Below are 17,349 nucleotides of genomic sequence, written 5' to 3' on the forward strand. Positions count from 1 at the left end.
CTGTCATTCTTGACTTGCTGTAAAGGAACAGAATTGTAGTTCCACACATGGAGCTAAGCTGAAATGCTCTCCATATACATGGTATCAGTATCCTTGAACTACTGTTCAAAGAAACACATTTCTATTTATTAAGAAGCTGAATAACTAGTTTGTTTTTTTTTTAACCTTTGAAGCTACAGACAGTAAATAAAAGTGTCCCGACAAGAAGAGCAGGATATCGGAAGGAATCTACCCTATTACCCCAGACCCAGAGGTAAAACCAAGAGCACAGCACAGCCATCTTTCAACTGACCGGGTTATCCACACAGTGCATCACCTAAGCCTGGGCTGGCAAATAGACTTCGCCCAGCCTGCCAGACCTCACTGATTCCCAACCCCTGCCTCGGGTGCTGTGCTAGGGGACGGCCAAGGTACAGCCAGACCCAGAGCAAGTCCACAATCGATAAGGAACGTCGGCCAGAGGTTTGAGGGGGAACGTCTGCTTTCTCTGATGGCCATTTAATCCCCTAGCCCAGCACCTGATCTTTCATTATTTGGCTGCTCACTAGCACTTCCAACAGATAATTAAGGATAGACACTGAAATAGTGCTTTGTAATTTGTTAGTTACTTAGACAAAAACCAGAAGGAAGAGGTTGAAATTCATGGATGAGGCAATGATGGGATTGGTCAGTGCTGACTAAATGGGCACAAGGTATAGAAAACCCTGCATAGCATGGAATGGATTCCAGATACTTTATTTCACCCCCAACAGCATGAACAGTAACACTGTATACCTTGGAATTCTGACTCTTAGACAAAAGATACAAAGGGGAGAAAGCAAAGTACAAATCACTGTATGCTACATGTTAAATCAGTACAGTTTGGGAGCAATTAGCACCCTATCTTGCATACAGCTGTTCGAAGGGAAAGAAATACTACCAATAAAAAATAGGTCTCATGATGAGATAAACCTTAAGGAGAGAGTAGTTGTATAAACCACCATTCACATAGTATTGGGTTGGCCAAAAAATTCGTTTGGGTTTTTGGTAACATCTTACGGGAAACCCCGAACGAACTTTTTGGCCAGCTCAACAGAACTGCGCACAGGCTGTGAAGTCAGACCCGGGTTTAAAACCTAGCTCTGTCCGTCTGCAGCTGGGCTGCCCTTTGTAAAATTTCTTAGCACTGCTGAGCCTCAGGGTTCCTCACCTGTGAGCTGGGATGAGATGGAGTATGTTGCGTCCAGCACACAGCAGACCCATAATAACTGACTCCTGCCAATCTCACGTGACCACAGCCAGCAGTGGCTATGCGGTATGTCCCATCACTCTCTGTGACTCCTCCTGGAAGGTCAGGAGATGCCCAGGGGTGGACAGCACCCCTTCCTAACACTAAGTGTGACATCAACGTCCCTTCTCGTCCCTCTACGTGTTCTAGGGTTCCCAAGCCTCTGGAAGTCCCGGAGGAAGAGAGGTAAGAACTTCTGCACCGACTCAGAGTGAAAAAGAGGTGGCAGAGCCAAGGGAAGGTCTCGGGCAAGGTCCTTGGGAGAAGAACCCTGCTGCCTTGGGAAGGAGGAGTAATAAATGAAACCACCAGAAAGCGATGAAAATGAGGAATTCAGTGACTCCCTCATGGTACAGATATCCTTAACTCACTATTCAAAGAAACACGTTTCTGTTTATTGGGGGGTTGAATAACTAGTCTTTTTAATATTTGAACTACGGACACTAAATAAAAGTGGCTGACAGCAAGAGCAGGATCGCAGAAGCAATCTGCCCCACTCACAAAATACAAAACATGACAGAGAGAAAATTAGGAATCCGGCTTGTGCACACACACGGGTCTTGGTCTGAATAGTCACTTTTACCAAGAACAGCATTGTTTGCTTACCACAAAAGAGATGTCCACAGTTTGTTTCAACAGGGAGGGAAGCTTGATGTAAACAGATCGGACAGTACATGTCAGTGTAGAACTGCTGTCGGGCAGCAGCAGGTGCATCCTGGTGAGAAGACAAGTGCATATTGAGACACAACACACACTGTCTTTTCAAAATTCATCTTCATGCTAAAAGGTACTTAACAATACAGTCAGGACTGTGTAATCCTCAAATTTTAGATGTGCACTAGTTAAGGTCTTACAAGTTTGAGAAACTTATGAGGCTCCAGTGTTGTTCTGCCTAAACTGCATGGTCTCTACCTTCCTTCCTGAACACAGTCTAAAGATAAAGATAAATCTAAAGATAAAAAGCCGATTAACTCAGGAGTTACTCTATTAGAAAGAGTAAGTTATTCTGGGTAATACAGGCTGAGCTCATGCATTCATTAGCTGAAAATAAGAAATGTCAAACTACTCCCCAGGTGTTAACTTTCTTCTATTTTTAACATCTGTTTCATTCATACATTCCTGATAGTCGTTACGTGTCTGAAGATTATGAGATAGTTGTACGTGAAATCCCTTTGTAAATTATAAAACACCAGGCCAGCATGAATTATTGATAACAAGAGCTCTGGAACACAGTACCACTAATATGCTTAAACTATTTTTGAATCAGTGAGTTTAAGTTCTATGAAGCAAGAATTCTTGTCTGTTTAGTTCACAAATGAATTCTCAATGCCCAGAACAATGTCTGACATATGGTAGATGTTCAATAAATATTTGGTGAATGGATAAATCATAAAAACCCTCTTTGGAATTAAAATTTGACTGGTGGGTAGACAATTTTTAATTTTTTTTTGATATTAGGTATCTCAGCATGAAGGTATACAATGTCCTACTTAATCCAGCTTTCATAAAATATATTACATTTCTGGCTTTTAGGGAATCCACATGGTTAAAAGCAAAGAAGAGGCAGAGGAGAAAAGTTTTCTTCTTTGCCTAAGTAGTTTTAACAACTTTGATCACTGAAGAAAAAGAAAAGGAAAAAAAGCCATCCCTTATAGTCATTTCTTTGAAGGTCTTAGGGGAATATACCTTTATTTATTTATTTTTAAAATTTATTTATTTATTTTTGGCTGCATTGGGTCTTCGTTGCTGCACATGGGCTTTCTTTAGTTGCTGCGAGCGGGGGCTACTCTTCATTGTGGTGCACGGGCTTCTCATTGCGGTGGCTTCTCTTGTTGCGGAGCACGGGCTCTAGGTGCGCAGGCTTCAGTAGTTGTGGCTCGCAGGCTCTAGAGCGCAGGCTCAGTAGTTGTGGCACATGGGCTTAGTTGCTCCGCGGCATGTGGGATCCTCCTGGACAAGGGCTCGAACCCGTGTCCCCCGCATTGGCAGGCGGATTTCTAACCACTGCACCACCAGGGAAGCCCGGGAATATATTTTAGAAAGAGTAGTTTTTCCACTACATTTCATTAAAGCCAATTAGACAGTAATTATTTCCTAACAAGTAAATAATAGGAAAACTGTTGTCTTTTAAAGCAAGTTAAAACTAAATTCATGAAAACATCTTAATTAGATTAAGACTAGTCATTTGCTTAATCTGAAAATGTACAATCAATAGAATAATAAAGGTAACTCCAAGCAGGAAAGAAGCACATGCTTCCAAAAAGGAATTTATTGATATATCATCGCAATTTCTTATGCAAGGGGAGTGATAACATCTACTCCTCATACAAATGCACAGATTTATATCACAACAGTACCTGTTCTGTTTGAAGTTGTTCCCGAAGCACCCGTACTAGCTCTTGGTTTTCTGGGTGAATGTTTTGATGTGCATTTCTGCTGAATAAATTATAATACGGTTTTAATATAAAATATTGTTAGATGAATCCATTTTCCTTATGGGTCTAATTTTTGACCTAGACTACTAGCAACATAAGAAATGTAAATGATGGCCTACAACTGTACTCCAACTGTAGGACTGAACATTCTAGGCTATTCTGAGATCACTGATTATTGGCTCATTTCAGGTTTAACTGGCAAATGATGAAATCCAGAGGCCTAGTACCTTGGGGATTGAATGTAATTTCAGACTTACATATAATATAACACGTTTATTTCTTTTGTAAGATTTCTTGTATTATTATGTATTTGAACACTTTTCTACATCTAATTAGGTCCTTCTCCCAACTTTTCACCTATGAGGTGAGAGGGACAGAGAAAAACAAAACCTAAAATGTATAATGTAGAAAAGCCCAAACCTATGATACCACTAATCTCTTAACATTAACAATTAAAATGAAGAATCAAAGGCAGGAAGTTAGAGGTCCATATAAAAGGATGGGATGCGTGAAGTGAGGACTGAAAACTAGAAGCAGTGGTTAGGTTGGTAGGGTCAGGGGTGAAGATTTACATCTGAATCAGTTTAGTTTCATTTGGCTATAGAAGTTTTTTCTAAACCTAAATCTCTTTAACAGCAATATTTTAAGTCTACTCAGTGTTGGTGTTATTAATCTATAGAAGAGCCTTTACTCTCTAGCTGACCCAATATAGCATAGCAATAAGAATTCTAAATCAATATTCTAATGGGATAAGGAAAATTAAAGAAATCCATCCCAGGGTTATTTAATTTTTAGTAAAAAATTTAAATTTTAGAAAAGAAAGCCAAAAAAATATAACCATTAGTTCAGAGACAACATAAAAACAATTTAAAGTCAAATATCTAATCAGAAGCTCAACATAAATGTAATGAAACTACTTGAATTCTGTTTAACACCTTAAATTTTGGTGGATTATTTATTTTAAAATGTTACGTTCTTATGACTGAATAAATGAATCAGTGAAAGAAAGCTACTCTACGGGAAAAACAATCTATCAAGGAACAGCCCAGGAACCAGCCTATTTACACACCAGGAAACACCCAGCTAACTGGAAATTCTCAGCTCTTTGACAATGAAAAACCATTCCCTTTTCATTGGAAAAAAACAGTCATGGTTTTCTGAGGATTGATGTAAACCATGTGACTGGAAGGTCTTTCTTTTGGTCTCTTTTGGTTTCTTTTGGTCTCTTTCCATAAAAGAGAAGATATAAAATTCTTAAATCTGATAGTAGAATATTAGAAAAGTCAAAGTATAGCCAAAGAACAAGAACAAACAGCCCAAGATGCTAAACATGGCCTGTAGCTCAGGTAGCTAATTGTGACTGGCAACTTTGAGTACAGAACCAAGAATCTAGAAATCGAATCAAGATAGATTGCAAGCTAGATTAGAAGATCAGGAACATACTGTTATAGAGAAAACCTCAGGCCTCAAATGGCATCACCTGTGCTAAAGCCTATGACACCAAATCGAGACTTCACACCTGGCCCAACTGCAGCTCCCACCTTCCCCAGGAATGGGATCTGAATTGGTCAATCTGGGGTTTCCTGGTCAGTACCAAGGAGGTAGCCTGCATGATAAGACCCCTGCCATTTCCTTCCCCCAGAAGAAGAAGTCTTGGCCTGAAATAATCCTAACTTTTCTTTTGCTAATAACTTCCTTGCCCCACCCTCCTTCTGCCTATAAAAACCTTCTATTTCATACAACTCCCGGAAATATCTCTCTACTTGCTGGATGGGGTGCTGCCTGATTCATGAATAGCTTAGTAAAGCCAATTAGATCTTCAAATATACTTGGTTTAATTTTTGTTCTTTATCAATATGATCACCTTAGCTATGAGAAAATGATGGCATTTGACACTAAGCAGGTCTAAAGTGAGATGCCAAGGAAAACAGTGGCTCTGCTATGAAACAGAAGTACATGTGTTGTTAATGTATTTATCAACGATTTATGGTCCTTCTAAGTTCTCTGAAAAGAGAAACCAAAACTGTCAAACCAGTTAAGTTATATGTAGCCCTGGAAAAGAGCCAGGAACCTCTGATATGAGGAAAGCAATGATACCCAAAGCGTGGGTCAGGCAAGGAAGTTTGAATCAAAGTTTACAAATACGCAAGCATGTGGTTCACAGGTTAACCTGCCTACCAGACCCTTCTGACTGGCTTCTGGTATGTCAACACATGGCAGCTATTATTAATGGCTTAAGAAGGAAGACCAAATAGAAAAGATTTAAAAAGAAATTAATTATAACTACAAAACATTGCTGAAAGATATTAAAGACACAAATAAATGGAAAGACATCCCATGTTCATAGATTGGAAGACAACATTGTTAGGATGTCAGTACTATCCAAAGTGATCTATCTTCAGATTCAGTGCAACCCCTCTCAAAATCCCAACAGCATTCTTTGCAGAAATAGAAAAACCCATCCTAAAATTTATATGGTATCTCAAGGGACTCCAAATAGCCAAGATAATCTTGAAAGAGAAGAACAAAGTTGTAAGACACTTCCTGATTTCAAAACTTGCCACAAAGTTATAGTAAAAACAATGTGGTGCTGGTAATAAGGACAAACGTATAAACCAATGGAATAGACCCCAGAGACCAGAAATAAACTTTCACATATATGGTCAATTGTTTTTTTTTAAATATTTATTTACTTATTTATTTGGCTGCACCAGGTCTTGGTTGCGGCAGGCAGGGTCCTTAGTTATGGCATGCAAACTCCCAGTAGCGGCATGCATGTGGGATCTAGTTCCCTGACCAGGGAGCGAACCCAGGCCCCCTGCATCGGGAGCACAGAGTCCCAACCACTCCGCACCAGGGAAGTCCCTGGTCAATTGGTTTTTGACAAGGACGCCAAGACCCTTCCGTGGAGTAAGGACAGTCTTTTCAACAAATGGTGCGGGAAAAACTGGATATCCATATGCAAATATAATGAAGTCAGACCCTTACCTCATACCATATACAAAAATTAACTTAAAGTGGATAGAAGACCTAAACTTAAGAGCTACAACTATAAAAATCTTAGAAAAAAACACAGAGGGAAATCTCTGTGACCTTGGATTTGGCAATGATTTCTTAACCATGACACCAAAACACAGGCAACAAATGAAAAAATAGATAAATTGGACTTCATCAAAATTTAAAAATTCTGTGCATCAAAGGACACTATCAAGAGTATAAAAAGACAACCAACAGAATGAAATAAAATATTTATAAATCATATATTTGATAGGTGATTAAGATAGAATATAGAAATAACTCAAACACAAAAAAGCAAACAACCTAATTCGAATATGCACGAAGGACTTGAATAGACATTTCCCTAAAGAAGTCATACAGATGGCCAATAGGCACATGAAATGATGTTCAACATCATTAGTCATCAGTGAAATGCAAATGAAAACCAGTGAGATACCCCTTCACACCCAGTAGGATGACTATCAAAAAAACACGAAGTAGCAACTGTTGGCCAGGATGTAGAGAAATTAGAACCATTGTGCATTGCCGGTGGGATTGTAAAACAGAGCAGCTGCTGTGAAAAACAGACTGAAGGTTCCTCAAAAAGTTACACACAGAATTACCACATGATCATGCAATTCCAGTTGAAAGCAAGGACTCAGATTCTTGTACCCCAACGTTCACAGAGTACCATTCAAAATAGACAAAAGGTGGGAACAACCTAAATATCCATCAACAGATGAATAAACAAAATGTGGTATATACATACAATGGAATATATACATATTTTTACATCTTTATTGGAGTATAATTGCTTTACAATGGTGTGTTAGTTTCTGCTTTATAACAAAGTGAATCAGTTATACATATACATATGTTCCCATATCTCTTCCTTCTTGTGTCTCCCTCCCTCCCACCCTCCCTATCCCACCCCTCCAGGCGGTCACAGAGCACCGAGCTGATCTCCCTGTGCTATGCGGCTGCTTCCCACTAGCTACGTTTGGTAGTGTATATATGTCCATGCCTCTCTCTCGCTTTGTCACAGCTTACCCTTCCCCCTCCCTATATCCTCAAGTCTATTCTCTAGTAGGTCTGTGGCTTTATTCCTGCCTTACCCCTAGGTTCTTCGTGACATTTTTTTTTTCTTAAATTCCATATATATGTGTTAGCATACGGTATTTGTCTTTCTCTTTCTGACTTACTTCACTCTGTATGACAGACTCTAGGTCTATCCACCTCATTTCAAATAGCTCAATTTCGTCATACAATGGAATATTATTCAGCCATAAAAAGGAATGAAATTCTGGTAGATGACACAGCATGGATGAACCTTGCATGTGTTACTAAATGGAAATGCCAGAATGCTAAATGAAATAAGCCAGACACAAATGGACAAACACAGTCTAATTCCACTTTATGAGGTACCTAGAATAGCCTAATTTCTCGAGGCAGAAGGTGGAATAAAGGTTACCAGGAGCAGGGGGAGGAGAAATAAGGAGTTATTATTTAACTGGTAGAGTTTCTGTTTCAGATGATGAGAAAGTTCTGGAAATAAACAGTGGTGATGGTTACATAACACTGTGAATGTACTTAATGCCAATGAATTGTACACTTAAAGTGATAACTTTTATGTTATGGATATGTTACCACAATAGAAACAAAGGATGAATTATAATGACTACAGACATCAAAGAAATTACAGAAAAGAGACAAAAAGTTCCTTTGTTTGAATCTTCTAGTACGCATGCTACCCCTCCCCTAACTCATTAATTGAATACTTCAGTTAAAGTAGCAGGATGACAATTGCCGACTGAATTTGAATCTGAACAGCTGGACAGCAACTTAAACTGACCTCCCATCCAATCATATGACAGATTCAAGACAACATCCACGTAATGGGGAGCACCTTATATCATTTGAAAAGTTATATCTTAGGTTAAGCCAAAATCTCATCATTTAGCTCCACCTATTGGCCCGGTATGAGATAATAGAAAATATATATTAATAGATATTGGTCTCTGCTCCTGGTTCCTGGCACAGAGCTCCAGAAACACTTGCAAATTCCTAAGTGATAAGAGTACTAGGAGTACCTTGTATTCTAAGATTTGGTCTTTGACCTGGCCCCTCACACAGGGTTCCTGAAGGCCTTGTAAATTCCTGGGTGACAGGAGTGTCTTTTGCTCTAATGAGGTGACTCTGGATGGACTCCTGGATGAGGGCTGCTCCCCGGAAGGACAAAGTCCTGATTAGAAGCTTGGAATGTTCAGCATCCGCCACCCCTGCCCCCATTCTCCAGAGAGAGGAGGGGCCAGAAACAGAGTGAATAATCAATGACGCCTACATGAGGGAGCCTCCATGAGATCCCAGCAGTGCGGTCCGGAGAGCTTCAGGTGGGTGAACACGTCCACACCAGGAAGGTGACGCACCCCAACTCCACGGGGACAGAGGCTCCTGCGCTCAGGACCCCCCGGACCTCGCCCTATGTATCTCTTCATCTGGCTGTGCATCTGTATCCCTTATTACACCCTTTAATAAACTGGTAAACCTAACTGCTTCCGTGAGTTCTGTGACCTGCTCTAGCAAATTAATCAAACCTGAGGAGGGGGTCACGAGAACCTCCGATTTCTTGTGGATGACCTGGGGACAGAAATCAGACAGAAGCTGGGGGTGACTTGGGGACCGACTACGTGCCGTTGGCATATGAAGTGTGGTGGCGAGCAGGCTTGTGGGACCGAGCCCTTAACCTGTGGAGCTGACACCATCTCCAGGCAGACAGTATCAGAACTGAGTTAAATTGTGGGACACCCAGCTGGTGTCATGGAGAATTGCCTGGAGGGGAAAGCCCACACACATTTGGTGACCAGAAGTGAAGGGTTCTGTGTAAATACAAAGGAGACACAGGAGAGAAACGGTAGGGAAGAACTGGGTCCTTCACTACATAAGAAGGAAAAATCTGTAGGTTTTGTCCTTTACACCCTAGTTCTCTCCATGAAGCTACACAGAATTAACCTAATTCTTCTTCAACAAAACAAGCTCTCATCGTATTTAAAGCTTTTGCATCCTACAGTCTTTTCCCCTAAGCTGGATAGCCCCAGTTCTTTCAGGCATTTTTATATGATTTGTTTCCATAGCTTTACCCATTTTGATAACCTCCCCTGAATGTTTTCCAATTTAAAATTCTTGACCCAAACTGAATATAATCTATATGTGACCTTTATCTGATTATTCTGATTAATACACCTTGATACTGTTAAGTTTTTGGCATCTACAACATACAATTGCCTTATTAATAGAAACTTCTATTTTGGGCTTCACATCACTACAGTCTGTGAGGAAAAATATTTTATTTACAAGTAATAATTATCCATAGTAGAGAAATTAGAAAAACAAATAAAGGAAAAGAAAAATATTTTTAAATAAAATTAATTTTATAAAAATATTTTAAACAAAATGGGCTACTTGACCTATGGTTTTGTCATGTGCCTTTTACTTAATTCTCACTCAACAATTTATCATGGATACTTTCAAATGACAATAAATTCATATCTGCATCCCATTCTTAATAGGTAAAGAGCAGATTTTTTTTTTTGGTATTTGCCTAGTCATGACCCATTTTTAAAACAGCTTGATTGAGGTGTAATTAATCACCACCGTCAATTTTAGAACATTTTCATCACCTCAAAAAGAACCCTGTACCCTTTAGTTATTGCCCCCATATCTCCAACTCCAGTTCTATACAACCACTAACCTACTTTCTATCTCTATGGATTTTCCGATTGTGAACATAAGAACAGACTCAAATATATGGCCTTTTGTGTCTGGTTTATTTCACTTAGCACAATGTTTTCAAGTTTCCTCCATAAGGTAGCATGTGTGCATCAGTATGTCATTCCTTTTTAAAGCTGAATAATATTCCATTGCATGGATATACCACCTTTTGTTTACCCATTCATCTATTGATGGATCCATTCATCTGTTTCCACCTTTTGGCTATTATGAATAATCCTGCTGTAAACATTCCTGTACAAGTTCTTATGTGGAGATATGCTTTCATTTCTCATGGGTATATATACTTAGGAATAAAATTGCTAGCATATATGGTAACACTATGTTTACTCATTTGAGGAACCGATAGTTTTCCAAAGTGGCTGCACCATTTTAACTCCCCTACCAGTAGTGTATGAGGGTTCCAATTTCTCCATATCCTCAACAATTGTTATCATTTGACTTTTTGGACCTAGCCATCCCAGTGGGTATGAAGCTGTATCTCATTGTGGTTTTGATTTGCATTCCCCTGAATGACTAAGAATGTCATGACTAAGGCATCTATTCACGTACTTATGGGCCATTTGTATATCTCTGGAGGAATGTCTATTCTGGTCCTTCGCCCATTTATTAATTGGGTTACTCATCTTTTTATTATTGAGTTTTGGGTTCTCTACGTATTCAGATATAAGGGCCTGATCAGATATATGACTTGAAATGTTTTCTCCCATTCAGTGAAATGACTTTTCACTGTCTTGATGAAGTTCTTTGAAGCAGAAAAAGTTGTTACTTTTGATGAATTCCAATTTGTCTATTCTTTCTTTTGTTGATCATGTTTTTGGCATCATATCTAAGAATCTTCATGATTTACTCCTATGTTTTCTTGTAAGAGTTTTATAATTTTGCCCTTACATTTAAATCTTTGATCCATTTTGAGTTAAATTTTGCATATGATGTAGTATGGGTCCAACTTTATTCTTTTGCATGTGGCTATCCAGTTGTCCCAACATCATTTGTTGAAATCTTTCCCCACTGAAAGGTCTTGGCACCATTGTCAAAAACCAGCTGACCACAGATGTATGGGATGACCCATTTTTAAATCTTGATTCTGTTGTACCAATACATTAGCTATCCATCCCAACTGACAATTTAACAAACATGCTTCTTTTGTCTTCTTCATCCCAGTTGCTAACAGAAATGAGAAGAACAGGCTCAGAAGCAGAGCCCTGCAACAATTCAGTGTCCTTCTTTTTTGGCTTACACTAAAACATTAGTCAGCACTCCTGGGAATGATCTGTCAACCAGTTATAAACTCACTTAAATCTGCTATCATCTGGTCATCATTTCCCCACTATGTCCACAAGGGCATCACCAGGTACCGTGTAAAATACTCTACTGAAATCAAGATAATGTCACCCTAATAAGAAACTAACCATGCAGAGGTAAAAGAGAATGCTCATATTCTGTTTAATAATCCTTTCTATAATTTTTATAAGAAACTAACAGATCTGTACTTTTTGGAATTACTGTAATCTCTTTTCTACTTTATACTTTTGTCATTTCTGTTTTCAACAATATATACAAAATTTTATTTATCTCCATGTGTTAATACTTAAATTTCTAGTTTATCTCTGTTTATTGGTACACAGACATCTAAGACCTTTAAATAGTATTCCTAATTCTATAACAGTAATTTTTAAAAAATATTTTAATTCCTTTAATCCTCTCAACAACCCTATGTTCTAAGTGTTTCATATTTATTAATTCACTTAATCCTACATAACAGCAATTTTAATTCTAATCTTAATCCCTCCATACTGTCCAAGATTTTTTTGTCCCAGTTTTTTTCATTTAAACACTGAAAATATATTTGCACCTATTATATCACCTATAAGTTGATGAATTCAATTATGAAAATTACATTTTAAAACTGTGATCCTCCAACAGAAAATATTAACATTTTGTTCAAAATATGGGTGATAAATCTAAATTTTTTTGACTAGACAGTTGATGCCGGGAAAAATACACAGTAGCATTTAGAGCCTAGTGGAAAATAAAATACCTTAGTAAATACATACAATCACTGAACTCATTATTTGCTTTTTTTTTTTTTTTTGGTTAGTTTCTGCTTTATAACAAAGTGAATCAGCTTTATTACTTGCTTTTAATATTAAGTATTAAACATTACTAGAAGCAGTCAGAAAGTCAGTGGCCCTTGGAAATACGTATTATTTAAATTCTTTTGTCCTTTAGTCTCACCTGAAAAGTGCATATACCAGGGTAGCAATCAAAGCGAAACTGACCACAACTGCCACAAGTACTTGGTCACTTACTCCTTCTATGACTGAATCATCATCCAGTTTCAAACTGTGAACTTCACCTTGATATTTGGCCATTCCAGGTCTAAAAGAAAAAGAGATAAGATGAAAATTAAAAACGACACAGTGAAAATGAAATATATTAATAAAAACGATATAAACGTAGCTGACTTCTGATATATGTATTTTTTTGTAGCACCCACTTGAGGTAGGTTGCATTAAGTACATCTCCAGTGGGGAATGCCCCATTAATGAGTTCTTTAAAATCATTAAAGAAGAAAAGACATTTCTCATGCCCAGTTGCTCTTTTCTTATTCCTGAATACCAAATAAATTCTCCACATAGATCACATCCCTCTTCTCCCTCATGGCACTGAATGTGCGTCATGGAATGTACCATGTACGGATACGGAAGGAAATATATCGTCTACTTCTGTAAATATTCCTGTATTACCTGGCATACTGCCCTGTACACAGAAGGACCTAATAAATATATGTTTAAATAGGAGTGACTTACCTTACTTATGGTGTAAGTAATTTGAAAAGTAAAAGACATGGAGGCTATAGAACATTTATAGCTATACTGAGACTACTTGAATTAATGAAAATTCTATTGCTTGGAAAATGGTTAGCCTCACTTGGAACTAAGCTCAGTTTATGGTTCAGAATTCTGGGAACTGCCTGGAATATGGAATCACCCTGAGGCTGCATTTCCTTATGAAGAGAAAAGGGAGGATATGAAACTCTCCCTCCCATACACTAAACTAGAGGAAAATGGTAATACCCAATTTCTATAGATATGAGGGGAGATGGTCCAACCACATCAGAGTCCAAATATCACAGGTTATTCCTACTTTTTTCTGATGGCAAACACTAAAGTTACTTAAAATCTTGTAAGACACCTAAAGGGAAATAAAGGCAATAAAATTCAATTAAATATACATGACTAATCATAATTAACCTGTATTTATGTAATGTCCTGCACTGAAAACAGTTTTATTCAATATCATCATTAATCAGGTGAGTTTCTGTTAAAAGGAAACTTTGAGTGTGAGAGTCTAACACCTTTGAAAAGAACCTGAACTGGCTGCTAGTAAGAAAATTACCTCTCATGGAAGAAACTTAAGCAAACAAACAGATCAAAGGTAGCTTTCATCAGCTTTACACATGGTAATGGCCTGATGTATCAGGAACTTTCTAATGACAGGTTTCAAGTATCCCTCATGAAAGCACACACCAGAAACTCAGAGAAGGAGCTCTAACCTCAGTATTTTATTCAAAAGAAGAGTCAAATGAACTGCCAAATGAAACTGAAGAAAAAAGCCTCAAGTAATCTTGGGGTGGGCCATGTAGTCAATCTAGATTTTTATGTTGTCAGGTTTCCTCTTTTTAAATTGAAGATGCTGGGGCTGTCAGAAGTCCTGTCAGTGAGAACTACTTGCATCTGCTCAGAGATCAGCAAAATGTTATCCTGTGTGGAGAGTCCCAGCCTCCAATTACTGAATCCAGTTCGGGGGATTTTCTCCTAGCTGTACATTTAGGGAGTTCACTACTTTGTACTATTTCTTTTTTTAATGGGTTACATTTGTTTCACTACTTTGTACTATTTCTTTTTTTAATGGGTTACATTTGTTTCTATGTCCTTCCAAGTGTAATCAGTGATCATGTGACTAAATTCTACTCTATACATTTTATATATATATATATATATATATATTCTTATATCACTGAATCACTTTGCTGTACACCTGAAACATAATATTGTAAATCAACTATAGTTCAATAAAAAAAAATAATCAAAATTATATGTATATATATTCTACTGTATAAAGACATACTTCTACCAATTATACCCTTCAGACGCTGCTTCATTCACATATCCAAGAGCTCAGAGATCCAGGATACTTTAAGTATTGCAGGACCATGTAATGTTATTTGCATCATTTTATAGCAAAAGTTCCCAATGTTGTTGAAATGAAGAGTTACTTTTTATTGCCACAAATTCTAGTGTCACTGAAGGAGGTGCTTGGGCTGAGAGAGGGTAGGAAGGGAGGAGACTGCTGGTAAGTCTCAGAGAGGAACAGAAAGGTCAGCTGCACTTCCCTGCCATGTGGAAATCCCAGCCCTCACGTGGATAACTACTAATGGTGTCTGACCAACCTGTCGGGGCTTCAGTAGTTAACTTCCGCCAGTAGTTTTTCTTATCACAGGAGTCCAAAAAGGAACTGCAGGCGCTGCTGGCTCAAAAATGAGGTATTATGCCACCACCTCAGTTTGGAAAGAAGCCAATCTAAGAATACGGGGGATAAACAATAAAAAGAAATAAAATTTTCTACTTGAGGAGTTGACCTTATACCCCAATCTTGAAAATGAATTCCAATGTCAACCTGAACTTCAGTCCTCCAACCTCTGCTCATCTGGAACAAATCAATGCTGCTGATTTGGACCAAGGGCACAGGCTCTCAGCGCAAGCCCAAGCCCCGCGGCATGGCATGCAGGCCCCGGAGTTTACCTCCAATTCTGCTACCACAACTGGGACCCCGCTTAATCTCTTAGGACCCCTCATTTTCTGCAAAATATGAAAGCTGGATCTGAAGATTTCTTAAGTTCCCTCCACCACTACATTTCTCTGATTCAGAGCTTTCTGGAATTGAAAAAAAAAAAAGGCAGGAAAGCTAAATAACCAAAGGTTAAAATGATTACAAGTGGGGAGCAGGCCTGGGAGAGCCAGATCCTCACCTTTCCCAGGATACAGTTCTATAGTCTGAATTCTTTTCAAGAACGTATTACTTTAGCAATAAAAATAGAAGCCAGTGTCTGCTTCCTTCCTTCAGAGATGAAAATTAGACTTCAGTGCTCAAAGATTTAAGACGTCTCTCCCCAGTACCATTCTTACAGAGCACCCTAGACCCTCCCAGTTTCCTGATGGTGCCCTCTGAAGACTTCAGTGACTGGCACAGGGAGGCGCCTGCGCTGGCTACCTCTTACCCCGCTGAGCAGCGCACAGGGGATTTTACATGTTGCAGGGGCCTTGCACTAAATGCTGCTCGCTTGAAATCCCAAAGCAAGGTTATTAAATTTATAAAACATGGCGTCTAATCTATTTCATAGGGTCCTATCAAATGAAAACAAGTTAGTAGTACTCTGTTGTTAACTATTTGAGATTTACAGAAACAAAACACCATAGATCTTGGAAACGGTGTTGATAATTGATAGAAAAATTGATAATTGAGAGATGGGGGAGTGATTTCCAGTACTGGTTTTGTTATTGCTTAGCTGGCTAAGTCTTACTGAGTAGCTTAATACATTGAAGAAGCATAAGCTTTGCAGTCAGACAACTGTGTACTTGTGCAAAATCTGGGTCTCAGCTTCCTCATGTGTAAAATACATAAAATTAACTTGAACTATATCAAGCAACCACTTTTTTTGGCAAAAAAAACACAAAACCGCTCTAGTTTTGTGGAGTTCATGATATGACAAAGGTAGAGCACTTACATGTTGCTTGGTACATCATACAGGCTCTCAATTAACGGAAGCTATAATATTTTGATTACTATTATTAACAACCCTCAAGGAATCTGCAGAACCATGATAAGACGTGGCCATGCCTTCCTTACAGCTACACTAAGTAGCATCTCAAGCTCGCTTTGATCTAAGCTCTAAGTATGTATTCCCCGGGAAACTGGATAAACTTGGCACACTACGGTGAAGGACACTCCCCTGTTTACTTGAATGTGATAAACAGCTGTAGATGAGAATTAGCCTCCAACTAACTGGAGTAAGGAGACAGCTAAGACAAGTGCCACTCACCTCTCTTTGGTCTTTTCCAAAGCTTTCAGGAAAAATGAATCAAAACAACAGAGACAAATAAGGGAAATATAGGAAATTCCGTAACTTCAAAGGAGAAACTCCGTCTTTTTACCCAAACTCATGTAAAAACATGATGGCCGCATGGCTTCTGCAGACAATTACACACGTTCAAGAAGTTTTTAATATAATTTCCTTCATGGAGGGTAACTGGAGCTACGGAATGAAATCTCAAGAACACTGCACATCATGCACAAATGCATTGTGGGTGAGCCATCAAACCTGAGAAGGGAGGCTGAGGTCAACTGTGTCAAAGTCCTAAAAACCAGAGCAGCTGGCGTGAAGGTGCTCACCCATTACAAGCCTTCCAACAAGGCTCCACACCCAAAGACAGGTTACACCGGCATCAGGCTGACTTGATGACTTTACATGCCTAACAAGGGTAATGTTCACTTAAAGTGCCAGGGATCCTTACAGAGATAACCTAGCTTGGAATGTAGAAACTCTGGTTTGACAAAGGTCCAGAGGCACCAAACAAAGGCAGGTGAGGTACATTTTATCACTTCTAAAGGTTTCTCTGCCCTTGGTGTAGGGAATAATGTTTAAAAGACCACTGAGAAGACTTCTGGTAAGATCTTGTACATTCACACAATGAAAAATCTGTTAACTGGGACTCTGAAAAGCATCATGAAAAACTCAATGCTGTCTTGGCAGTTCTGATAGCTCAATGACAAAACCTAGTCTTAACAGGGAAAGGGGGC

The 17,349-nt window shown here is 38.7% G+C and overlaps 1 protein-coding gene across 7 annotated transcripts in view; it reads right to left on the reverse strand.

Moving 5' to 3' along the window:
- The window catches only part of RNF170 (ring finger protein 170), a 30,152-nt gene that overhangs the window by 11,493 nt on the left and 1,310 nt on the right, over positions 1-17,349 (reverse strand). The window contains exons 2-5 of one of the 7 annotated variants that reach the window (XM_032618425.1): positions 14,942-15,071; positions 12,798-12,867; positions 3,625-3,700; positions 1,874-1,982 (exon numbers count right to left, since the gene is read on the reverse strand). In XM_032618425.1, coding sequence (XP_032474316.1) covers positions 1,874-1,943 — 70 coding nt within the window. In that variant the 5' untranslated portion in view covers positions 1,944-1,982; positions 3,625-3,700; positions 12,798-12,867; positions 14,942-15,071. Of the gene's footprint in view, positions 1-1,873; positions 1,983-3,624; positions 3,704-12,723; positions 12,868-14,941; positions 15,072-17,349 lie in introns of all 7 variants that reach the window. The other 6 variants (XM_032618424.1, XM_032618421.1, XM_032618420.1 and 3 more) reach the window with 6 other exon arrangements.

Source organism: Phocoena sinus, chromosome 21, assembly GCF_008692025.1.
Source record: "Phocoena sinus isolate mPhoSin1 chromosome 21, mPhoSin1.pri, whole genome shotgun sequence".
NCBI lineage: Eukaryota > Metazoa > Chordata > Mammalia > Artiodactyla > Phocoenidae > Phocoena > Phocoena sinus.